The following is a 25501-nucleotide window of genomic DNA, read 5'->3' as shown; positions in this document are numbered from 1 at the left end:
GTGCTACTAGTATTATCCTCTTCTCTTCTACCCCTTATTTTTTGCAGATAAGAAAACTAAGGTCTCAAGTAGTAAGAAGCAGAGTCAGGACTTGAACCAAAATCTGTCTTGGTATCTTCCCAATCTTTCTGAGAAAAGAGGCTTGGAGTTCTTTGAAAGTTCTTTTACTTAAATGGGTTGCCTTACCTCCCATACAGGTCAGGAAGACTGAAATCCCCACATAGGCTGAAGGGCAGCAGCAGGAAGGGAAGGGTCTCTCCTGGAAGATGTCAGTCATAAGACGATGACACCATTAATGTCTTAACCTGCCCACCCTGCCTTCCACCGTGTCACACGGCACCCATGTGGGCTGTACTGCTGAGGCCACCCGGACCCCTTACTTATTTGAGTACAGAATTAGAAAATGTTCTGATTCCAGCCAAAGTGGTACTATTTGTTATCTCAATGTCAGTAGTTCTGGGGAGTCATTTATTTCTACCCCAGCCTTAGGGTAAAGGGAACATCTCTTCCTTTCCCAGATTAGAAAAAAAAAAAAATTATGATTTTCCTCCCTTCCTTCAGGGCTTATAATAGCCAGTATTTTACACTCTTGCCTCACACTCACCTAGTCTCAGTTGTCAATGTATCTTCCATTAGTCTAAACTGGTGTCTTCAGCGGAAGGTCTGGGGCTGAAGGACCAGGGGAGAGAGAGAAGGAAAGTGCCCAAGTTTGCTAGAGGAACACCATGCACAGCCTTGTCCCTGCTCCTGTACCACCTGCCCACACGTGTATCTCCTCTGGGGCTCTCTGCCCCCTTTGCTCCCACATTGTACCCCAGAGCGTCACCCAGCACCTCCCAGGACAGCCTTTGGGTGCTCCCCTGAAATGCAGGTGAATCAGCAGCATGGCCTCTGTTTTTCCCTAAGACCCACCAGTGGCACCCACGCTACACCTGGCTCATGGGGCTAAATTTAGGAAGGTGAATAGCATGGGAAGGATTTTTACTCTACTCCCTTTCCCCACACCCACCATCATATTTAGCCGTCAAACTATTAGAAGGTGTTGCAAAGCTGAAGTTGAATGTTTGTTATATTAAGAGTGGTGGGAAAAAGAATCTGAGAAAAAAAAAAATATATATATAAAACTGAATCACTTTGCTGTACACCTAAAACTAACACAAAATTGTAAATCAACTATAATTAAAAACAAAAAAAAAGAGTGGCGGAAAAGCTGTTTGAAAACAGACAAACACAGCTCCAGCGGCCAGGGGAAATAGAAACCCTAGTGGGCAGCTGAGGGGCTGACAGAGGAAAGATAAGCAAGCAAGTACATTTCTAGGGCCAGTGGAAGAGAACAAAGCGGGAGGTTAGCAAGTGGCCTCAGACATAAGCCTTAACCCAAAGGTCCCCTTGTCCCGTCCCAGCCTGTCTGGATCTATCCTAAATTTTCCTAACATCCTTAGTTCCTTCCTTACTGGGCACTTCACCTCAGTCACTGAAGCCACCACCAGCTGCCACTGCTTGGCACAAAAGGTAGGTGAGGAGAGAGGGAGTTCCCAAGCCTGTGCTGGAAGGAGAGATGGCCTCCGCACGTCCCTAGTTGTGCTCTGCGCATGCTTTCCTTTAGAGACAAGGCTGCACGTGGTGCTTGGTCTCCGCAGTACTTTTAGTAGTGTGCTTCAGTTGTTACAGGATCCTTAAGGGCTGGGTGTGGAGCTCTAACCTATCCATATATGATGTGTCATGGGTGCTGTCGGTACCCTTCTCAGATCCCTTCCTGGGGCCAGTATGTGCATCCCTAGCTGCTGTGAGTGTTGGTTGCTAAATACAGCTGCCTCTCTCTCAGAGAACCACCTGTACCCTTGGGGGGAACGGGAGGTGCCTTGCATTAGGGGTTACCACCAACCTACAGCCAATGAGTGACTGATAATAGGAGTGCAAAAGGGCAATCTCTTTGCCCCAAGGAACCAACTCTGTGGTCCAATTCCTGCTCCAGAGTTCCCCACAGGATCATGCTAAAGCTGGTCTCCAGCTGAGGCCTTGTCTTGTCTTTGCTTTTATCCCCCTTACCCTATGCTACCTCCCTGGTTCCCCTTCTCCTGAGGCACACCCTCAATAAGTCACTTGCACAAGAATCCCTGTCTCAGGCTCTGCTTCCAGAGAACCTGATCTAAGACACAGGCTCATTTCATGTTTATTAGAGGCCCTTTATTGTCACCAGAGCAATACATCTCTGAGAAAACCAAGGGTGAGAAGAGGAACAGCTTGACAGGACCCTAAGCCAAATTTGGACATACAAGGCAACTCAATTTATAATATTCCTGGGCCTACGCCTAAATGAAGATTTACTTATTCATACTCTAAGGTAATTTTTCTCTTTCTACAGAATATGAGTTATTATACTTATTAAAAGAATTAGATGCGTAGCATTTATTATTAATCAATACATTTGTTACAATTCTTTCAAATGTGGCTGGATGATTCTAAATTATTTTATAATAATTATTCTTACTATGGTCATATAAATCTCACATTTTAAATCAGTTGTTGGGTTGTTTTCCCTCCAAGAACGATAAACTCTGTTACTGTGGATGATTGGGTCCCTGATAACAAGGCTCTGGTTAATCCAGCAGTGTTATAAACAGATCAGATTTCCAGTTTGCAATTAATAAAAATATAATTAAACCCATAAAGGCAAAGCAGAAGATATTTTAATCTTTCTGCTATGATTCAGCAGTCATATCGGGGACATCATTATAAACCTCAATTATAGCATTGGAGAAGTGTAGGGAGATTGGCGAGTGGCATTCAGGTGGAAAGAATGCCAGACAGTCCAGATTTTACTGCACGTGTTTACAAAGATGCAACTTCTTAACATCAGGCACCACATTCACTGTTTTTCCCCAGTATTTGGATCCTAGTATAGGCTCTTGTGGAGGCCCCCCATAGTTAATCTCAGCTGACTAAATCCATTCTCCTAGCCTACAATTAAAAAACCAAGGGCTTCCCTGGTGGCGCAGTGGTTGAGAATCTGCCTGCCGATGCAGGGGACACGGGTTCGTGCCCCGGTCCGGGAAGATCCCACATGCCGCGGAGCAGCTGGGTCCGTGACCCATGGCCGCTGAGCCTGTGCGTCCAGAGCCTGTGCTCTGCAACGGGAGAGGCCCCAACAGTGAGAGGCCCGTGTACCACAAAAAACAAACAAACAAACAAAAAAAACCCAAGACTTTCATTTTCGTGGGATTATCCTCTCAAAAAACTTCTGCCTAAATAAGAAGTCAATCATATTTTAAATCCTATTTCTGAATACATTTGTATTTATTCCTTTTGGTATAAACTGTTATAGTTTCCATTTATAGTTTATGCTTTATTTTCTTTCTATATTGTACTTTGCTATTTAACATAATAAAATTTTAATCACCCTCCTGCTCCATCAAATTATTGGAGGCTCCTTTAAGGAGTTATTTATGATTTGGTCTCTAAACATTTTATTATTTTTTTAACAAGAAACTATCATTAAATAAAAAATTCCTACAGATCTGAGAACTGTTGGTTGTTTCTAAAAAGGCCCTTTATGTGGGTCAAATAAATCACAATATTTATAGATCTTTGCAGTGTTTCAGTATGTGTACAAGATTTTCACTAGGAATGGTGAAGAAAACCACATTTAGTTGCTTTCTACACACATATACTGAAGAGAAGAGGAGAGATGATTTTTTTTCCTTCCAAACTTGTCAGTAACAGTGACTAAATGCAGGCTTGGTAAGATAGGCTGAATAACTTTAAATGATCCCATTTGTACAAATTTTAGTATATGACTTCAGGCTTCAAGGTAGCCTTGATATCACAAGATTGTTGCTGTAACTCCAGCTATTACATCTGTGTTTCAGGCAAGAATAGTGCTTGACTCAGCCCTGCTCATAAATGAGGACACACAAAGGAGTTTTCCTGGAAGGCCCATATCCACATGGCCAACACTTAGTAACCCCTATCTGCAAGGAAGGTTGTGAAAGAAAACTTCTCACTGGGCACAAAATCAGGTTTCTATTACTAAGAAAGATGTGGAGAAAGGGAATGGGATGGGCAACTAGCATTATCTACCTAATTTTCTCTTTTAGCATCTCTTTCCTCAGATGGCCTGTGAGCTCATATTAATATTAATTTTGTCATTAATTTTTGTAAGCCCAGAACTAGCACAGTACCATATTTATTATGTTTATAAATTAATGACGAAAATGGAACTCTCAGCTCGTCATAGGTTAGAAGGAAGAAGATCCAAGGCAAGTATAACAGATGAGTAGATGACATGAGTTTACTGCATTTATACTATCATTCATTCATTTAATTGTTATTTCAACTAATATTAATTGAGTTCCCAGTCTGAGCCAGGCCCTGTGTCAGGCATGGGGGATAGAGCTATAAATACAACAGAGCCCCCGGCTTTAAGAAGGGGGTGGGGGGGCGAAGTTGGAGGACGATAGTGAGGGCTCCACTGGTAAACAAGCAATTTCAGGGTCACATGGTAAGAGAAGTGAGGAGTGGTCCTGAGCCACCGTTTGAGGTTAGTAAGCTGTTAGTAGTCTGGGTGAAACACAGAGTGGGGAAAGAAGCAGCGAAAGAGAAGGGAAGATAGGTGGGACTAGACAATAAAAAAATGTGTAAGTTATACTCAGAAGTCCATAATTTACTCTTTCCAGCACACATACCTACTTGTTTCTGACAAAATGTTTGTTTCTCCCTTGGACTTCCTCATGAACGGATTTCCCGACACGTGGCCCTTAATGGATCTGACCCACTGACAAGCTTCTTCTGGCCTAACCTGTAGTCACAACTGTGTTCCATGAGCCTTATCTGACATGGTACAACTGTCTTCCCAGCATCCCATCTTACAAGGTGGTGTTCCCTGGTGGACCTGTTTGGGAAGTGTTGGTCCAGATACATATTTCTCAAGCTTAGCAATCTGATTCCACTGACACAATAAAGAAAAAGTTGCCAGGGATTTCCAGAGAAAGGAATTTATCCCCATATGTTTCTCTCCCTTCAGATTCTCTTCTTTTCTGAATCCATCCTCTCAGATTCTTTTCTTGAAAATCAAATCTGATTACATCACAGGGCTTGAAGTGCATGAATACTCACTCATCTAGTTAGGTTACTTTCAGGGAAAATAATTAGAAAGCAGAAGTAAGGGTTGTTTACAAATCCTGCCAAGGACATTTGGTGTGATCTCAGGAAGGCTTAACAGGGATGTGATTATGGCTAAGAAAGCTCAAAACAAATTATACTATATGCTGAGGAAAGAATGCATTAACCACATGGGGCTGAGGTAGGGAAGAGATTTTTCTGGGTTTATCCGGGCTGGACAGAGGTAACTTCACTGACTTCTGCAGCCACCAGTAAGGCACACTCTGATTCGGAGGTGGGGATACCTTATCAGGTACCTGGATCCTAGTGCTTTCCCTAAATAGTGGACACAGATATTCAATCATAGCAAATTTCATCTGATTTAAATGCTGGTCACATGAAAGGTAGCTGTCATGAGTCAGTCAACTTGTTCACCTCTGGATGCATGATAAAATCGAGGTCAGGACCCTCCTGGTGACCAAGAGAGACTAGATTAAGGTTCTTCTACTTGGTGAGCTCCTGAGTCCTGGTTTAACAATAGCCACACTCCTTCCTGTTATCACTCATCCCTGTTTCAAGACCTCCATAAAAGCAGCATGACTATGGCAGATTCATTTTGTTGTGCAGTGGAGGCTAACACGACATTGCAAAGCAACCATACTCCAATAAAAGTTAATAATAATAATAAAAAAGAAGGATGACTATCACAGCAGAAAAAGGGAGGAAGGTCCTAAAAAAGAAGGAGGGGTCAACATTGGCAAATGCCACAAAGGGCACCAGAAGATGGGGACTGAATTTTTCCATTAGATTTGGCAATTAGGCAGTGACTGGTGTTACTCAGTGGAATTAAAGGTTGACAAGGGAATGAGAGCTTAGGAAATGTTAACATTAAGGCTGGAAAACTCCTCAGGGAAGAGGATTCATGCCCTACAGAGTCTCTTAAAAAAAGTTCCCTCGGGCTTTACACTTGAATCATAGAGAGCTTTTCTTGTCTCCAAATCCTCCAAATGTAGATTAGCCAAAGTGGGGTCTTACCATCCCTCTCCTCAGTTCACCTCTGAGGTAGAGGAACTAATGAGCTGTGCAATAACTAAAGGTCAAAATAAAAAGAGGAAGAAACAAAAAGCCTACAAACCCAAACTCCAAACAAAACGAATCAAGCCCTGAGTAAGACGAGCGGTAACAAGTTGTGCTTCAAATGTAATATTCCCGTTTCGATGATTAAAAAAGCAAAAGAGCAAAGAAAAAAAAAACCCAAAAACTGAGTGTCTGGAGAATCAAAAGGGACATTTTATAACTGGAATGCTTCCTTGCACCTCATCCATTATTCATCCTCATCCCATTTCCCTCCAAACTGATAGCTGTTCCTGAGTTGTGGGCTTGTGTGAGCACAAGTCTGGCCCAAAGACTGGATTCTGTCTGGTGGCTAGAGTAATCGCATGCCGTAAAAATGAGGTGGAATGGTGAAAACAACACACACATCTGCGTTTCCATATGAAAGCACTGCTTTCCTTCATTGACAATTTGCTATATTTAAAGGTAGATGCGTGTGCATATGCGTGTGTGTGTGTGTGTGTGTGTGTGTGTGTGTATGTGGTGGAGTGGGGAGCGGTTTTCTGAATCTGAGCCCAGCTCTTTCTAAACTTGGTTACTCACGTCTGATTCATTCGCTGTGTTTTTCGTCTCCTGTCTCTGTCACTGCCTGCTGCTGAGAAGGGGGTCGCTGAATCATTGCCACTCCAGATGAAAAGCAATTCAAACCCAGTCCTGAGGGGATGGAAGGGCTTTTTTTTTTTTTTTTTAAAGCGTCCGCAGAAAAAGCCTCCTACTTTCCGGGGTGACGATGGAGGGCAGTTTTGCAAGTCTCATCCCCGGGCTATGGAAGATTTTGCTCCGTGAGAGTCAGCGAGGCACCGGTCATCTCACCATTTCTGGCTTTCAGGTCCACGGGCCTCGGCTGGCTGGGGGTGTGCGACCGGCCGGGTGGCGTGGGGGCCGTGCCGGGGGGTATGGGGCGGGGAACCGACAGCCCGAGCGGCTGCGCCACGCTCCCCGCCGCTTTAAAAGCTCCCACAATGCAGCGCTGGCGTCCCAGTTCCGTTACACTGTCTCCCGGCGCGGGCGAACCGGCGAGGCGCGGGCGGGGTAGCAGGGGAGCGGCGGCTGTAACCCGAGCGCCCGGCCGAGGGGGGCGCCCCCGCGCCGCCGCTCTCGCGCGCTCAGCCAGCGGCCCGGCGAAGGGGCGGAGCCGCCAGCCGCCCGGCCCGGCCCCCGGCCCGGCCCCCCGCCCAGAGGCACCGGCCGCGGGAGCGAGCCGGCCGCGGACTCCGCCGCCTACGCTCGCCCGGCGTCCCGCACCGCGCCCGCCGCCCGGTGCCCGTCTCCTTGCCCAGCCTCGCCTGCCCGCTGGCCCGCGGCATCGGCGCAGCGCTGGGAGCGGCTCCCGCCGGCGGTGCCGCAGCTGCCCGCGCGCTCGCACACCCAGGCACCGCCGCCTGGGGCGTCCGCGCTCACCTAGCGCCGGCCGGGAGGTGCGCGGAGAGGGCGCGCCGGGGAGCTGGGGCCTCCCGCCGGTGCGGGGCGCGCTGCCGGAGGAGCGCCGGGGAGCGAGGCGCCCCGGGCTGCGTGGCCGGGGACCGGCGCTGGGCGGCCGCCGGGCGCCGCCGCGTCCCCAGCGCCCCGGCCGGCCCCGCGGGGCGGCCTGCGGGGGCGGCGCAGTTGCGAAACTGAGTAAGTATTAACTTTACTAGGCGGCCGAGATCTCTGGGCAGCGTCCGGGACCCCTCCCTCCTCCTCCTGGAGCCTCCGGGCTCCCCCTTACCCGCCCCTCTCTCTGCACCTCGGATTTCTTCGTCCGATCTGCCCCCGCCCCGCCGCCGCCGCCGCCTCCGCCGCCGCGGGCTCCAGCTTCCTCCAGTTCACCTTTTCCCTCCTGTCTCCCCTTTGCGCGTTCTCCTCGCCGCACACACGCGCTTTGACCGAGAGTACGAGCTTGTTTCCAGCCTCTGTTTCCTCCCAGTGTCCTTGGCTGGGGAGTTTAGAGGCCACTTTTGTTGGAAAGGGAAATGTATGTCTGGCTTCTTTAATTTCGCTCCAAATGGAAATCGGATGCTCGCTTGCCGAGCGACTGCTTGGTGAACGCTTATTTTTTTCCTCTGAAAAGATGATTGGTTTACAGGTTTTTAAATGTTGTTTGAACGATTAACCATCCTCGGTGCCTATTTCCCCTTGCCGCCAACCCGTCTGGGGAGGGGAGTCCAGAAGAGGGGACTTTCAGAGTAATTCCGTTTTGCAAACTAGAAACTTTGAGAGGGTATGTCGCGGAGAGCTTAATAAGATTGAAGCCAAAGGGACGTGAGCTTTGAGTGTGGGGTTCTCGTGTAGCACAGGATCTTTCACGCCAGGTACCTGGGCTCGTAATCGAGTGTTGCGTTGTTATTTTAGCATCCTAGAGCCGCCTGGTTGCTGAACCACTACTTTCTCAGCATCAAACGGCATCTTGAGCAGTGCAGGCGTTGGCTATAATTGCGGGTCAGTATTGCCCCTGATCTTTAGGCATTAGACGGGAAATAGATGCAGGGCACGTTTCATAGCTGACTTAAACCCGTCAGGTTAACCTTGTCAATACATCAAAGCATTGCGTTAAAAAAATTCCTCCAGCCTGATGACACAGAGGGACGAACATTTATGGATTTTCCAGTGTAATGTGCCACAGGAATTCTTCGTTAGATCTGTTTTGTCTGCAGGAAGCACCTTTAAATATGGATAGATTTCTGATTTTCTGTCGGTGGGATTAACCACCCATTCTGGTAGAAGGCCCCAGGTAATCTTTTACTTATTTATTTATTTTTAGATTTATTTATTTTTGGCTGTGTTGGGTCTTCGTTGCTGCGCGCGGGCTTTCTCTAGTTGCGGTGAGTGGGGGGCTACTCTTCGTTGCTGTGCGTGTGCTTCTCATTGCGGTGGCTCCTCTTGTTGAGCTCTAGGCGCGCAGGCTTCAGTAGTTGTGGCACGTGGGCTCAGTAGTTGTGGCTCGCGGGCTCAAGAGCGCAGGCTCAGTAGTTGTGGCTCTGGGGCTTAGTTGCTCTGAGGTATGTGGGATCTTCCCCGACCAAGGCTCGAACCCGGGTCCCCTGCATTGGCAGGCGTATTCATAACCACTGCGCCACCAGAGAAGTCCCAGTCTTTTATTTTTTAATTTTCTTTTTTCTTAAGTCTTTCATCTCTGGGTTGCCAGGAGTTGGCAATCATGTTGTGAAGGAACAGAAAAATGGGAAGCTTTCTTAATGGATTTTCAGCATCCCGTCCTTTGCCTGGGTGAGGCAGTAGTGAATGCCAGCTAGCCCTCTGCAGGGAGAGGTACTGCATGGACACAGGAATCAGGAGGCAGGACAGAGCAGTATTGTTTTGGAGGATGGTTTGTGTGAGATTTTATCTTTTAGCTGGCATATCAATTGTACTTTTAATTCTATTTATCCCCATGGGGAACTATCCCAAACCATAAATATTATATGTGACCATACCCCACTTAAAGAAGACTGAACATAATTTGATGATTGGACTTTTGAAGGATCAGACACAACAAAAATATAATTTGTAATGTAGACGGTAAAACTTTTCAAAAATCCTCCCCTTCCTCATTTTCTCTCCTTTTAAGAGTCTTAAGACGGTACTCTCGATACACAGTTGGCAGTAATGCCTTAAATTCTTTCTAGGTTCATTGATAAGACCTAATTTGGGGGCTTCAGTAGCTGAGGGGGACATCAGAGAGCTCAGAGAGGGAGGAAATCATGGGACTGTGCAGGGAGGAAAGGCATTTCAGTTTGCTGAAGTGGCAGCATGCTGCAGAGAAAAACAGTTTAAAAGAAGTGAGAATGTTTAGATTGTTTTTAGTGTGCATGTTTCCTGAATTTGTCATTCGGTTGAGATATTTAGGAATTGCAGAATTTAAATTCTGTGAGGTTGTGGTATCATTTCTTTTTGCCTAGTATTTTATTTTTATTAAGGTTTCGATTTTTTAATGTGAATCTCAATGCTTGGCTTTTGTAGCCTCTGTACTGTGTGGCTTGCATTAATTTTTGACTTGAATGACTTGGTCATTTTGAGAAATGATGAGTGTTTCAGAGTTTCTTACTCATTAATTGATCTGTCTTATGTTGATGTAGGTAATGAGAGTAAAAATGTTCAATGTTGAATATTGTTACTCTTTCCATTATGGCTGATTCCTGGCATAATGGGTTTGCTCATTTATTGTAAACCATTAGGGTCCTAGATATCTTGCTAGTGTTCAAAACATAGCAAAACTCTTTGCGGGTAGCAGTGCCGTGGAGATGGGAGTGGGATAGGAAAATATTGTGCATCATAACTCTGAGGATTGGATTTTAAAAATAATGTATCACCTGTTTTCTCTCCTGCTAGCTTGCTCCAACCCTAAATAGATTTTAAACTTCAAAGCTTTCTGCAAAATGGGGATATTATTACTAAGAGCGATGCTGTGACAAGTAGAACACCTAACTTGGTGCCTGGCCCATCTCAGCCAGTAAATAAATGGCAGCATCTGTGACTTCTTGAAAACTGAGCTCATGATTACTCAACCTTTCAGACTGTTCCTCCTCAGTTTTTCATCTCATCCATCTAATGAGTGGCTCAGGCCAGGAGGCTGGAGTTATCTTCCACTCTGTGTTCTGTTCTGTCACCCCCCCAGCCAACCAGTTTGTCACAAAGTCCTGTCTACTTTTCGGGCATAATCTCTTTCAAACCTGATTTTCAGTCTCCACTATGCTCCCATCCTGGTTCAAGCCACCACCGTCCTCTTTCCCACTGCAGAGGCCTCAGGCTCACACTCTGCCCTTCCTTCCAGTCCCTCTTCCACCAGCAGCCAGAAAGAGAAAAAAGAAGTCACTTGCTCTTTAAAGTCTTCAGAGTTCTTATTCTTGGGGTAAAATATAAAATCTTCAACATTCCTACAAGGTCCTGTGTCATTTGGTCCCGTCCCCCATTTTCATCTCTGGCCAGCCACGTGATTCAGCTCTCTAGCAGACTCACCTCAGGGCTCCTGCTGGTGGTCTATTTCAGGACCACCTCCTTGAGTAATTTCTCATCCTTGGGTGCTGGTTCAGATATCCTCTATAAACGTCTTCCCTGAGAAGGCCACCCGTGTCGTCATGCGACTTAGAACCCCTTGATCGTCTCCCTCATAGCAGTTATCTTTTCCTTCTTAATATTTACCACAGTTTATAATTATGTGTTATTTGTTTAATATTTCTCTCTTGCCCCTGAGGGCAGAAATAATGCCTGGTTTATTCACCAGTCTATACCCAGTGCCTGGTGTGTATATAGTAAATGCTCAATAAATAGTTATTGTTGTAATGAATAAGATAGTAATACAACTTGTGATTTGTATATTGATTGCCTTCTTTATCACTGTTAAATCTGCTTCTAACACAAAAGCCAGGCTGGCTGTCTCCTACATTCCTTCTTTTTTGGTTTTATGTATAACATGAAATATCCTTTGCAGATATCAGGTAAAATGAATACATTGGAGCTCTGTGGAAAATTCATAAATAAATTGGGACACCTTTTAATTGGTGTTACCCTTGTGATTTTCTGTTGTAGATAATCCTTTTTCTAAGTACATCATTAAAGGAATTATGGTTTTTTCATCAGCACAGGATTACTGAAAGTAAAAAAAAACTTACCATGTCACATTAGTTTGCACATGTCATATGATAACATGTTAGTCAGCAGCTGTGGATTGCACCAGTGCTCGAATTCAAAGGAAGAAAGGGCAAACTGGAGTAGAAAAAGGAGAGTTATAGTTCTAAGGATGTTTAGTACTGTCCAGCTATTGCTGTGACTTGAATAAATAACTAGTGTCACTTGGCCATTTAGTTAAGGTAGAGAGGTAGTTGCTTAAAAATGGGAGCCACCTAGAGGTCTGGAAGTTCTTTTTTCCCTCTCACTAAAGCAATTCCTTGCTTTAGCCAAAAAAGTCTCATGACTTTCCAAGGCCAAGGAAGGCTTAAAGCTTGGAGTGTTTTTGTCATGTGGTTGCTCTTTACAAAATATTAGCTTGATGTACTATAACTCTTAAGTACTTGTGTCTTGATTAATGTTTCTGGCCTCTACTTCTTACATAATCACCCACATTTTCTTTTGACTTTAGTTTTTTAGGGCTTTAGTTTCCTCTTAGAACTTTCCCTCACACCCTAGAGTGAAGCAATTCCAATTATTTTCTAGTTTGGTATCTGGTGGGTCACTAAGTGTACAGGGAACTTGGGAGTTGATTGTAGGATTTATTTCTTTGCACTCAACCTCTAGGTTTCCCCAAAATGTTACACGTCTTTGTGGTTTGGACCCTGAGATTTTGCCAGCCAGAAGCCAGATGCCCTTGGGTTGGGAGAGCAGAGCAGGGAGGATTAAAGCATTTTTAACCCCCTATTATGTGCCAAGTTCTGGGCTAGGTGCTCTCACAAAAGAAGAGTGAGTAGTTCAGCTGGTCAACATCATGAAGAGGAATCTTAAGCTTTTCATACATTTGCTTCACTCAAGGAAGTTGTCCCTGTTGTTTCCTCATTTCCCCACCTTTTATTTTCTAGTCGGGAAGGCATGACAAGTAGAGATGTCCTGTCTAGCCAGACCCTTTACCTCACCTTGGTACTTATTTAGATCTGATTTTCCTTGTATAAAAATACTGGGAGTGGGGCTGGAGAGGGGCACACCATGTGATTTGCCTTTGTGGGAGGTCTTTGTGCCCCCAGGACATTTGCATCAGGAGTAGTCACCATATGCCCGAGAAGAAAGTTCTGGTTGGGAGCCCTTGTTATTCTTTCCCTCAGGTATACATGCTTACAGGCTACTTTGGGTGACCTTGAACAAGTTTCCTGGAGCTTTTTAGCACCAATAATACTTATTGCCTATTTATTTCACATCCTTGCTATAGGATTTAGAAGACTTGGGCAATTTTTTTTGTCACATTCAGATGTATCACAAATCTCATTACAGTTAACTCCAGTGCTGTCCAAGTTTTAGGCATTGAGAAAGATATTTTCTTATTCAGCAGTGTATTTTTTTTATTTTTTTTATTTTTGCGGTACGCGGGCCTCTCACTGTTGTGGCCTCTCCCGTTGCAGAGCACAGGCTCCGGACGCGCAGGTTCAGCGGCCATGGCTCACGGGCCCAGCCGCTCCGCGGCATGGAGGATTTTCCCAGACCGGGGCACAAACCCGCGTCCCCTGCATCGGTAGGTCGACTCTCAACCACTGCGCCACCAGGGAAGCCCAGCAGTGTGTGTTTTATTCTTTGTTTTGATAAGAAATCCGATATAAATACAGGTTGTAACAAGAGGAGAATTGTGATAATTTTCCACCAGGTTCTATTCATGTGGGTGATATATTTTGTCACTCTTGTTAACTGTCATAGACTTCTGAGTGCTAAGTCATGTTTATCTTTAATTATAGTAATTTTATTATTGGAAGATCACTTTAAGTTATTCCAGATATAAGTATATACATTGAAAAAATTAGGGTTCTCCTAATGGATAGATGCTGGACAGAAAAGTAAGTTCTTACTTTTTTTTTTTTGATTCAAATATTTACTGAGCAGCTAAGGAGATACAAAGGTGATTAAAACATGGTCAAATGGACTTCCCTGGTGGTCCACTGGTTAAGACTCCGCACTTCCAATGCAGGGGGCGCGGGTTGATGCCTTATTGGAGCACTAAGATCCCACATGCCCCGCAGCACGGCCAAAAAAAAATGGTCAAAGAGGTGAGGCAAGTGCACAAGTAATAGAAAGGAAGTATAAGGCTCACAGAATCAAAGTGGGATTTTAGTTCCCCAACCAGGAATTGTACCTGGGCAGGCCCTCAGCAGTGAGAGCAGAGCGCAAGTCCTAACTGCTGGACCGCCAGGGAATTCCCCAGTAAGCTCTTACTTTTATTTTTGCTTAAAATATTTGAATAGGTCTATAATCTCTGAACCTAGCTCATGCCCTCCATTGTAATTTGTCTAGTCTTGATTACCTGTCTCTTCTGTTATAGTCTACTGAGTATGGACATACGGTGCATATTTGAAAGAGTGCACTTCAGTTAAAAGCCTGGCTAGACCTGGGTAGCCTTAGGGAAGTTATGATACTGGCCCAGCCTCATGTTTCCTGATCTTTAAATGGGGCTACTAATTTGTCACTCAGGGCTAGTTTGGAATAAAAGAGGTGTCTATGTGTGTCTCTGTATGGAAATGAATGTATATGAAGTGTCTCAGTGAGGAGTTAGCACCTTTCCCTCACACAGCTCCAGTGAGCTCTGTCTGAACTGGGAGTCTGAACAGGCCTCGGGGCTCTTTGTCTGTCCAGACCGATGGTCTGGGAGCACCTGAGTTAGAGAAAGCACTGTCAGTGTAGATCATCCAAGGGTGGGAGTAGAACGTTTGCTAGTTGACATGGAAGACCCTCCCCACTCACCACAGTCTGGAGGTGTCTATCTCCAAGGCCTTTCTCCATTGGTAATGCTTCCTCTCATTGAATTTCAATCTCACTTCCCCTTGGCTCCTGACCCTCAGCGTGGAAAGAACATGCTGAGGTCTCTCTTGACATTGCTGCTCCTTCTAGCTGTCTCCTCTCTCAGCCACCTTCTTACAGAAGCCATCTATGCTTAATACTTCTGCCACATCGCCGACAAACTCGCTCTCCAAAGGTACCATTTCTTAGAAACATGTCTTGCCACAGGTACCAATATATTAATTGCCAGCATCAATGGAAGCTTTTCACCCCAGTATAACCAAAGCTTTTTGTAGCGTGTTCATGCTGTTGAGCGATCTCCCTCTGTCTTTTTTTTTTTTTTTTGGCTGCGTAAGGTCTTTGTTGCTCAGCGCAGACTTTCTCTAGTTGCACCGAGTGGGGGCTACTGTTCGTTGCGGTGCACGGGCTTCTCATTGCAGTGGCTTTTCTTGTTGTAGAGCACAGGCTCTAGGCGCACGGGCTTCAGTAGTTGCAGCACACGGACTCAGTAGTTGTAGCACGTGGGCCCTAGAGCCTGCAGGCTTCAGTAGTTGCAGCGTAAGGGCTCAGTAGTTGCAGTGTGCGGGCTCTAAGGCATAAGGGCTCTAGTAGTTGTGGCTCGCAGGCTGTAGGACTCAGGCTCATTAATTGTGGTGCATGGGCTTAGTTGCTCTGCAGCATGTGGGATCTTTCCGGACCAGGGATCAAACCCATGTCTTCTGCATTGGCAGGCAGATTCTTAACCTTGCGCCACCAGGGAAGTGCCTCCCTCTGTTTAGAAATTTCTCCTTGGCTTCCTTGTCACCACTCTTTCTTTGTTCATTCATTCATTCATTCAAAATGAACTGCATGCGCTTACATGCATGGGGCTGTAACAGCACAAAACACATAGAACTCCTGTACTCATGGAAAGCATACTCTATTAGGGGGAGTTAGATAATAAATGAATGAGTAATTTTATATTCTTTATATAATGATAAATGTTTTGGAGGAAAAATATATAGCAAGGTGGAGGAATTGAGAATGCTGGGGGTGGGAGTGGAGGTGTGATTTGGTATTGGATGGGCAGGAAGTCCTCACTGAGGAGAGCACATTTGAGTAGAGGTGGTAATGAAGCAAAGGAGCCAACTCTGTAGCTGTCTGGAGGAAGACACTCGAGGTCCAGGGGACAGTGAGTGCAGAGGCCCTGGAGCAGGTGCATACGGGTGTGTGCACGTCAGAGCAGCCAGACCAGTTGCAGGAGATGAAGTAAAAGAGGTAATGGGGACCCCTACACTAGGGCCTTATTGGCTGTTACAAGGATCTTGGTTTTTACTCTTGAGTGAGAAGACTGTTAAGGGTCTTGAACAGAGGAATGAATGAATTGGAGAATAACGTGGAGTAGTCGGCAAGAGTATGACTTCTGGGGCTGGCTGTCTGGGTTAAGATCTCAGCTCTACACTTACTGGCTCTGTGACCCTGCAGTAGTCCAGTAACTTCTCTGGGCCTCATCGGTAAAATGGGAGTAGGAATGATACCTATCTCCCAGTGTTGTGAGGTTTCAATGAGTTAATATTTGTACAGAACGGAGCATGGCGGATCCTAAGTATTATAAAAGTGCTTTTTAAATACAATTAGTAAAATTGAAAAGGTTCACATTGCTGTCATACGGAAAGGGCTTGTCAAGGGAAATTAAGAAGTAGGAAGCCAAAACATGGAAACAGCCTAAGTGCTCATCAGTGGACGAATGGATAAAGAAAATGTAGAGTGTGTGTGTGTGTGTGTGTGTGTGTGTGTGTGTGTGTGTGTGTATACACACACACACACACACACAGTGGAATATTACTCTGCCAGGAAAAAGAAGGAATCCCATCATTTGCCACAAACATGGATGGACCTGAGGACATTATGCTAAGTGAAATAAGTTAGAGTAAGACAAATACTGTATAATCTCACTTATATGTGCGGTCTTTAAAAATTTCACAAATGAGGGGTGGGGATGGAAAGGTGGGGGGGTAAAATGGGAGAAGGGGGTCAGAAGGTACAAACTTACATTATAAGTCCTGGGGATGTCATATATGGTATGGTGACTTAATAAAAAGAGAAGAAAAAAAAAAAAGAATTGAAGCAGGAAGACCAGTTAGGATATGATTGCAATAATTCAGGCAAGGGATGGAGTAGATAAAGTGCTAGTGGTGGAGGTGGGAGAATCGTTGCGTAGTGGTGTGTTTGGAAATGGGGATGACCTATTGGCTGGAGGGTGAGATCTGCTTTTCCTTCCATCTCCGCTCTTTCAGACTAAGCCTTCTTTGCTGCCTCCTCTCCCTTTTGGGTTTGGCTCTCAAACACGGGTACCATTTGGAAATAGATTGGTTGTCATAGAGTCTAGGTCGTGGGTATGTCTGGTGGTCAGTGGGCAAGGGCTGAGACGGGGTGCTCAGCATCCTTCGTGGTGAAGCCTTGTCCCTTGTACTTCGCCAGTAGCATGCTGGTTGAGAAATGCTGCTTGAGACCTTCCCTCCCTGCCCCCCAGGTCCAGGATTTCTTAACCTATTGTTCTATGTGGGCAGCAGAGGGCTTATAAGCTACCTGGAATAGTTTCCAAGATGTTTTTTGTTTATATGCTCTGTACTCTGACTTCCAGACCCCTCCCCACTGAACCACACAGCAATCCCTTTGGATCAGCACGCCTCCCGACTTCTTCCTTGATTTCCTATCCAGATAGGATAGGATATTTTTGGCATCATCCTCCACTTTCTTCCTAATCTTGACTTTCCCGTGCCACCTCACCTTGACTAATTCATCTGGTTGTGATTGTACCTTCTGGATAGCTCAGGAAATCTTATCCATTTCTCCATCATTTACTACCCTAATTTAGCATCTCTCATTTAGACTGTTGCCACTTCACTGGTCTCCCCACCTGAGACCCATCTTCTACATGTCGCCAGATGAGCTTCCAGATACACAGATCTCACTGACTTGCTAAGAACTCAACTCCATCTCTGCCTACAAGGTTGAGTTCTGACTCTGTTGCCGCCCACAGGAAACTTGGCTCTGGTCCCCTGCCCTGTGGCTGCCCTCCCTCCCTGCTTGGCTGCCCTCCAGCTCTCCCTCCCTACCCATCCTCATGTGCCAGGCTCTAGCGGAACTAAATTAATACACTGATGCTGAAACATCTAAACATGCTATTTGATCACATGAAAAAAATGGTTCACCTCTCCCTTACGTACCAAAATACCCTATAGCTCTAAAACCCAGCCTGGCTAACCTCTGTTCCTGAATGAGGTGCTCACTCCCATAGGAGTCCATCTTGCTTTCCTTCTCCACCATATGCATGTATATTTCTCTTCCTTTGCATTGTAATTTCAAATGCTCTCTACTTCAAACAGCTGAGCTTCCGAGAGGCTCTTTAGCTCATTTGTTCACAGGTTCAAAGTAACTAAGAAGACTCCAAGCTTGCAGTTCCCTGATCCAGTTCAAGGAGTCTAAGTTTGTTCTTTGAAGCTTTGCAACCAGTCATGCCTTTGCTGCTGGATGTTTTGCGTGGCATCTCTTTCTAAAGTGGGGCAGCTTTGTCTACATTAAAAATCTCTTGAGACAGGTAGCTCCTTCATGGTCTCTTTGGAGCCCTGGGGACCTCTTTAGTAGTCCTTGGTGTCCAAGTTCACTTGTCACCTCTTGATTTGTAGGAGCCTTCAGTGGGCTCAGTCCTGGCCGTGCTCAGCCTTTCTGTTCTGGAACAGTTTCCTGGCCTCCTGAACTAACTTTGGACCAAGTTTCCACCTTTGGTTCTGATCATCCTGTTGTATTCAGGATGGAAAATCTTCTGAAGATCTCTCTTCTGTTTGGCTAATTGTTATTGCTAGGTTATAATAGGTATAGGCTAGCTTTTTTCACCCTCGCCTCATTCATCCTTTGCTCTTCAGGCTTCTTCCCAGTATTCCTTCCATATGCAAAAGGAAAAAAGAAAAATATTTTTCACCATTCTCAACTATTTTTATTAGCTCTCCTTTTGTGTCTGTCATAATTGTGTCTCTTTTTTTATTAGAACTTTAAACATGTACTGTACTTTTGCATTATCGATATGATGGGGTTAATAATGTTTGTAAAATTATTTAAAACGTGTTTTAAGTACAGCAAACACCTTCATTCATAGACTAACGAACATGAAGGCACCCACCCAGGCCAAGTTTTCAGAGTTTGGCTCTGGGGCTGGTATTTGTTCCCATCGGTATACTTGTGATTTGAAAGCTTAGGAGTGGAAGAGTTGGGATTTGTTTCACGTCACCTTTCCTGCTAGACTGTGTGTCTCCTGAAAGCAAGATCCCTATTCAGTGATCCACCAACTGTAAGCTCTTTGATGAGAGGAACTTGTCTGATTCGCATTAGATCCTTGGGACTTGGCACTGTTAGTTGTTGGATGAATTCAGTACAGTGGCTAGTATTTATACCCTCAAGGGGAACCGTGCTAAACTGCCTCTAAGCATTTTTAGCTGTGCAGACTAAACGAAGAGCTGGAATATAGCTGATTGAAAGATTCATTTTACATGGGTGATTGAGGTGGTACTGAGATCTAGGTTGGTAAGAATGAAGGTTTTGCTTGGCTTTTGAAAACACTTCAACAAATAATAAGTACCTACTGTGTTCAGAAGTAAGGGTCTGTAGAGGGTACAAGGAAGGGTGATGTGGGTCTGTGGTTTGGGGAATCTTATTATGAACAATGAGGGTATGATAAGTACATAAGTGATTACATATGGCAGAGTATGTTGTGAGATAAATATTATCAATATATAAAGCAGAGTAGGAGGAGAGTGTGGCTAAATGACTTAAAGGGTAAAGGTATTCACTACCGCTGTATTTGTAATAATAAACATTGGAAACATCTAAATGGTTGATAGCAGGGCACTGGTACAGGCACCAGGTAGTCTGTTATACAGCCATTAAAAGTATTTATGAAGCATTTATAGTAATTTGGGTAAATGCATATGCTTTTTGTTAGGTGAAATGACGGAATATAAACATATATACAGTGTGATCATAATTTAAAAAATAGTTTTTAAACAAGAATACCAAAAGGAAAAAAAAGCACCAGGAAGAAAACACTCCAAAATATAAACATTTTGTCTGACTTCAAGTATATTATATGTGTGTGTGTGTGTATACGTGTACAATTGCGTGTACATATATACACATTTACACATCATAAATTATACTTCATTGAATTTTCATACACTGAGCGTACCCATGCAACAAGTGCCCAGATTGAGAAATAGGATATTATCCTCATTTCCACAAGCCCCGTTGTGCTCCTGACGTCTAATGGCATTCCGTAGTTCTGACTGCTTTCTGTTCCTTATATAAATGGGTCGTACGACATGTACTCTTTAGTGTTGGATTTTTCACGCTCAGTATTGTGTGATTCATCCATATTGTGTATAGTTGTAGGTTGTTCATTCATATTATTTATTATGGATGACTTTTAATCTTACTCTTTCATCTTTTTATGTTTTCCAGAGTTTCCTATAATGAGTATGTATTTTATAATCAGAAAAAGATAGTACTTGTTTTTTTAAAGTGGCAAGGGCAAGTTTACTTATAAAGCGCTTGGGTAGATTAGGTTAGACCATGGGACGTGTGGAGGAGAATTGAGAACGTCGGTTGAGGTTGTCCTGAAACAGATGTGGTGCAGTGCAATGTGAAGTGAGCGTCAAGAGGCCCAGATTCTATCTGTTTTGTCTTTTAGTGGTCACGGGACTGTGGACACATCCTTTAATCCCTTTAACCCTCAGTTTGCTCATCCATTAGTCAGCTGGGTGTGATGGTATCTCCCTTACTGGTCATGAGGATTAACTGGAGATCATATGATGAGTCTCTGAGGTGGTCTGCCGATGGCGAAGCCCTTCCTTTAAAATCTGGAGTTAGAGAGGATGGATGCCCAGGGAGGGAACTCCTGTCCAGTTGCCATTAATTTTCTCTAGGAAGTGAGGGGTGAGGATTATTTGCAAATGAAAGTACGTAGCTTTGAGGTGGGAGTTTGAGCATAGCGGAGAAGCTTTGGGGCAGGTAGCCCCTGAGTCCTCGGTGAGCTGGGGGTTCCAGGGAAAACGGAGGGAGAGCTCAGCAGTGTTGAGGGCCCAGCCACGGTGGGAGCATAAACGTGCATGTAGTGTGTGAGTTTTTCCTCCAGAAGATGTGTTTATCATGTTTTATCTGGGCTAATATTAAACTGATTCTTCCTGATCATACAAGTAGAGGAGGTAGAAAAGAGAAGGAGGAGGAAAGCCCACCTGACACATAAGAAATGCCATGACTGATCCACAGAGAGAGTGCCATAGAGCCCATGGGGATTTAGGACTCAGGAGATCTTTCTCCAAGGGCGTTTACACTAAAAGGGAGGGCTAAGATTTTAGTCTAGCCCGCAAAGCAGGCAGAGAACTTTTATTAATACAGGTGTACCTCAGGAATATTGCAGGTTCGGTTCCAGACCACTGCAGTAAAGAAAGTCATACCAGTTTTTTGGTTTCCCAGTGCATTTCAAGTTATGTTTACACTAGACTGTAGTCTATTAAGTGTGCAATAGCATATGTTTAAAATGACAATGTACATACCTTAATTAAAAAATACTTTATTGCTAAAAAAATGCTAACCATCACCTGAGCCTTCAGCAAGTCGTAATCTTTTTGCTGATAGAGGGTCTTGCCTCCATGTTGATGGCTGCTGACTGATCAGGGTGGTGACTGCAAAGGCTGGGGTGGCCGTGGCAGTTCTTAAATTAAGACAATGAAGTCTGCTTCATTGATCGACTCTTTCTTTTCACAAGTGGCTTCTCTGCAACGTGCAATGCTGTGTGTTAGCATTTTCCCCACTGTAGAACTGCTTTCAGAATTGGAGTCAACCCTCTCACCTTGCTTCTGCTTTGTCAGCTAAGTTGATATACCAATATAAATCCTGTGTTGTCATTTCAACAATCTTCACAGCATCTTCACCAGGAGTAGATTTCATTTCAAGAAACCACTTTCTTTGCTTGTCCTTAAGAAGCAGCTCCCTACCCATTCAAGTTTGGTCATGAGATTGCAGCAATTCAGTTACATCTTCAGGCTCCACTTCTAATTTTAGTTCTCTTGCTCTTTCCCCCACATCTGCAGTTATTTCCTTCACTGAAGTTTTGAATCCCTCAAAGTCATTTATGAGGCTTGGAATCAGCTTCTTTCAGACTCCTGTGAATGGATATTTTGACCTCTTCCCATGAATCACTAATGTTCTTAGTGGCATCCAGAATGGTAATTCCTTTCCAGAAAGTTTTCAATTTATTTTTCCTAGATTCATCAGAGGGATCACTATCTATGTGAGCTGTAGCCATATGAAATGTATTTCTTAAATCATAAAACTTAAACACCAAAATTACTCCACAATCCGTGGGCTGCAGAATGGACGTTGTGTTAGCAGGTGTGAAAACAACATTAATCTCATTGTCTGTCTCCATCAGAGCTCTTAGATGACCAGGTGCACTGTCAATGAACAGTCATATTTTTAAAGTAATCGCTTTTTTTTTTTTTTCTCTCTGAGCAGTAGGTCTCAAGAGTAGGCTGAAAATACTCAGTAAACCATGTTGTAAACTGGTTGTGCTGTCATCCAGGCTTTGTTGTTCCCTTTATAGAGCACAGGTAGAGTGGACTTAGTATAATTCTGAAGGGTCCTAGGATTTTCAGAATAGTAAAGGAGCATTGGCTTCAACTTAAAGTCACCAGCTGCGTTAGCCCCTAACAAGAGGGTCAGCCTGTCCTTTGAAACTTCGAAGCCAGGCATTGACTTCTCCTCCCTAGCTATGTGAAAGTCCTCGATGGCGTCTTTTTCTAACAGAAGGCTGATTTCATCCACATTGAAAATCTGTTGTTTAGTGAAGCTACTTTCATGAATTATCTGAGCTAGATCTTCTGGATAACTTGCTGCAGCTTCTACGTCAGCACTTGCTGCTTCACCTTGCATTTTTATGTTATGAGGTTCTTTCCTTCAACCTCATGAACCAACCTCTCAGAGCTTCCAACTTTTCTTCTGCAGCTTCCTCACCTCTCTCAGCCTTCACTGAATTGAAGAGAGTTAGGGCCTTGCTCTGGATCAGGCTTTGGCTTAAGGGAATGTTGTGGCTGTTTGATCTTCTAACCAGATCCCTACAACTTTCTCCAGATCAGCAATAAGACTGTTTCACTTTCTTATCATTTCTCTGTTCACTGGAGTAGCACTTTTAATTTCCTTCAAGAATTTTTCCTTTGCATTCACAACTTGGCTGTTTGGCCTAAGAGGCTTAATTTTTGGCCTGTCTCTGCTTTCAACATGCCTTCCTCACTGAGCTTAATCATTTCTAGCTTTGGATTTAAAGTGAGAGACATGCGATTCTTCCTTTCACATGAACACTTAGAGGCTATTGTATAGTTATCAACCGGCTTAATTTTTTTTTAACATCTTTATTGGAGTGTAATTGCTTTACAGTGGTGTGTTAGTTTCTGTTTTATAACAAAGTGAATCAGCTATACATATACCTATATCCCCATATCCCCTCCCTCTTGCACCTCCCACCCACCCTCCCTATCCCACCTGTCTAGGTAGTCACAAAGCACCGAGCTGATCTCCCTGTGCTATGCAGCTGCTTCCCACTAGCTATCTATTTTGCATTTGGCAGCGTATATATGTCCATGCCACTCTCTCACTTTGTTCCAGCTTACCCTTCCCCCTCCCCATGTCCTCAAGTCCATTCTCTAGTAGGTCTGCATCTTTATTCCTGTCTTGCCCCTAGGTTTTTTTTTTTTTTTTTTAGATTCCATATATATGTGTTAACATACGGTGTTTGTTTTCTGTCTGACTTCACTCGTATGACAGACTCGAGGTACATCCACCTCATTACAAATAACTCAATTTCGTTTCTTTTTATGGCTGAGTAATATTCCATTGTATATATGTGCCACATCTTCCTTATCCATTCATCTGTCAGTGGACACTTAGGTTGCTCCCATGTCCTGGGTATTGTAAATAGAGCTGCAGTGAACATTGTGGTACATGACTCTTTTTGAATTTTGGTTTTCTCAGGGTATATGCCCAGTAGTGGGATTGCTGGGTCGTATGGCCTTTCTATTTTTAGTTTTTTAAGGAACCTCCATACTGTCCTCCATAGTGGCTGTATCAATTTATATCCCCACCAACAGTGCAAGTGGGTTCCCTTTTCTCCACACCCTCTCCAGCATTTATTGTTTGTAGATTTTTTGATGATGGCCATTCTGACTGGTGTGAGGTGATACCTCATTGTAGTTTTGATTTGCATTTCTCTAATGATTAGTGATTTTTTTTTACATCTTTATTAGGGTATAATTGCTTTACAATGGTGTGTTAGTTTCTGCTTTATAACAAAGTGAATCAGTTATACATATACATATGTTCCCATATCTCTTCCCTCTTGCGTCTCCCTCCCTCCCACCCTCCCTATCCCACCCCTCTAGGTGGTCACAAAATACCGAGCTGATCTCCCTGTGCTATGTGGCTGCTTCCCACTAGCTATCTACCTTACGTTTCATAGTGTATATATGTCCATGCCTCTCTCTCACTTTGTCACAGCTTACCCTTCCCCCTCCCCATATCCTCAAGTCCATTCTCTAGTAGGTCTGTGTCTTTATTCCTGTCTTACCCCTAGGTTCTTCATGACATTTTTTCTTCTTAAATTCCATAGATATGTATTAGCATACGGTATTTGTCTTTCTCTTTCTGACTTACTTCACTCTGTATGACAGACTCTAGGTCTATCCACCTCATTACAAATAGCTCAATTTTGTTTCTTTTTATGGCTGAGCAATATTCCATTGTATATATGTGCCACATCTTCTTTATCAATTCATCCGATGATGGACACTTAGGTTGTTTCCATCTCTGGGCTATTGTAAATAGAGCTGCAATGAACATTTTGGTACATGACTCTTTTTGAATTATGGTTTTCTCAAGGTATATGCCCAGTAGTGGGATTGCTGGGTCGTATGGTCTTTCTATTTGTAGTTTTTTAAGGAACCTCCATACTGTTCTCCATAGTAGCTGTATCAATTTACATTCCCACCAACAGTGCTAGAGGGTTCCCTTTTCTGCACACCCTCTCCAGCATTTATTGTTTCTAGAGTTTTTAATGATGGCCATTCTGACTGGTGTGAGATGATATCTCATTGCAGTTTTGATTTGCATTTCTCTAACGATTAATGATGTTGAGCATTCTTTCAAGTGTTGGCAGTCTGTATATCTTCTTTGGAGAAATGTCTGTTTAGGTCTTCTGCCCATTTTTGGATTGGGTTGTTTGTTTTTTTGTTATTGAGCTGCATGAGCTCAATTTTGGAGATTAATCCTTTGTCAGTTGCTTCATTTGCAAATATTTTCTCCCATTCTGAGGGTGGTCTTGTTTATGGTTTCCTTTGCTGTGCAAAAGCTTTTAAGTTTCCATTTGTTTATTTTTGTTTTTATTTCCATTTCTCTAGGAGGTGGGTCAAAAAGGACCTTGCTGTGATTTATGTCATAGAGTGCTCTGCCTATGTTTACCTCTAAGAGTTTTATAGTGTCTGGCATTACAATTAGGTCTTTAATCTATTTTGAGTTTATTTTTGTGTATGGTGTTAGGGTGTGTTCTAATTTCATTCTTTTACATGTAGCTCTCCAGTTTTCCCAGCACCACTTATTGAAGAGGCTGTCTTTTCTCCCTTGTGTATTCTTTCCTCCTTTATCAAAATAAGGTGACCATATGTGCATGGGTTTATCTCTGGGCTTTCCATCCTGTTCTATTGATCTATATTTCTGTTTTTGTGCCAGTACCATACTTCTTGATTACTGTAGTTTTGTAGTATAGTCTGAAGTCAAGGAGCCTGATTCCCCCAGCTCTGTTTTTCTTCCTCAAGATCGCTTTGGC

General features: G+C 44.0%; 2 protein-coding genes across 7 annotated transcripts in view; one reads left to right on the top strand and one right to left on the bottom strand.

The window, feature by feature from the left end:
• The window catches only part of LMNTD1 (lamin tail domain containing 1), a 434715-nt gene extending 427821 nt beyond the window's left edge, over positions 1–6894 (bottom strand). For all 3 annotated transcript variants that reach the window (XM_073788952.1, XM_073788949.1, XM_073788950.1), the window contains exon 1: positions 6757–6894. The gene's annotated coding sequence lies outside the window, so the exon portion shown is untranslated. The remainder of the gene's footprint in view (positions 1–6756) is intronic.
• A 14-nt stretch (positions 6895–6908) lies between these two features.
• The window catches only part of RASSF8 (Ras association domain family member 8), a 129780-nt gene continuing 111187 nt past the window's right edge, over positions 6909–25501 (top strand). For 2 of the 4 annotated variants that reach the window (XM_073788945.1, XM_073788946.1), the window contains exon 1: positions 7110–7830. In XM_073788945.1, the coding sequence (XP_073645046.1) occupies positions 7110–7830 (721 nt within the window). Of the gene's footprint in view, positions 7043–7109; positions 7831–25501 lie in introns of those variants that run through there. The other 2 variants (XM_004325794.4, XM_073788947.1) reach the window with 2 other exon arrangements.

The sequence above is a fragment of the Tursiops truncatus genome, chromosome 11, assembly GCF_011762595.2.
Source record: "Tursiops truncatus isolate mTurTru1 chromosome 11, mTurTru1.mat.Y, whole genome shotgun sequence".
Taxonomy (NCBI): Eukaryota; Metazoa; Chordata; class Mammalia; order Artiodactyla; family Delphinidae; genus Tursiops; species Tursiops truncatus.
Note: the sequence above shows the minus strand (reverse complement) of the source record. Positions and strands in the feature narration are given on the sequence as shown.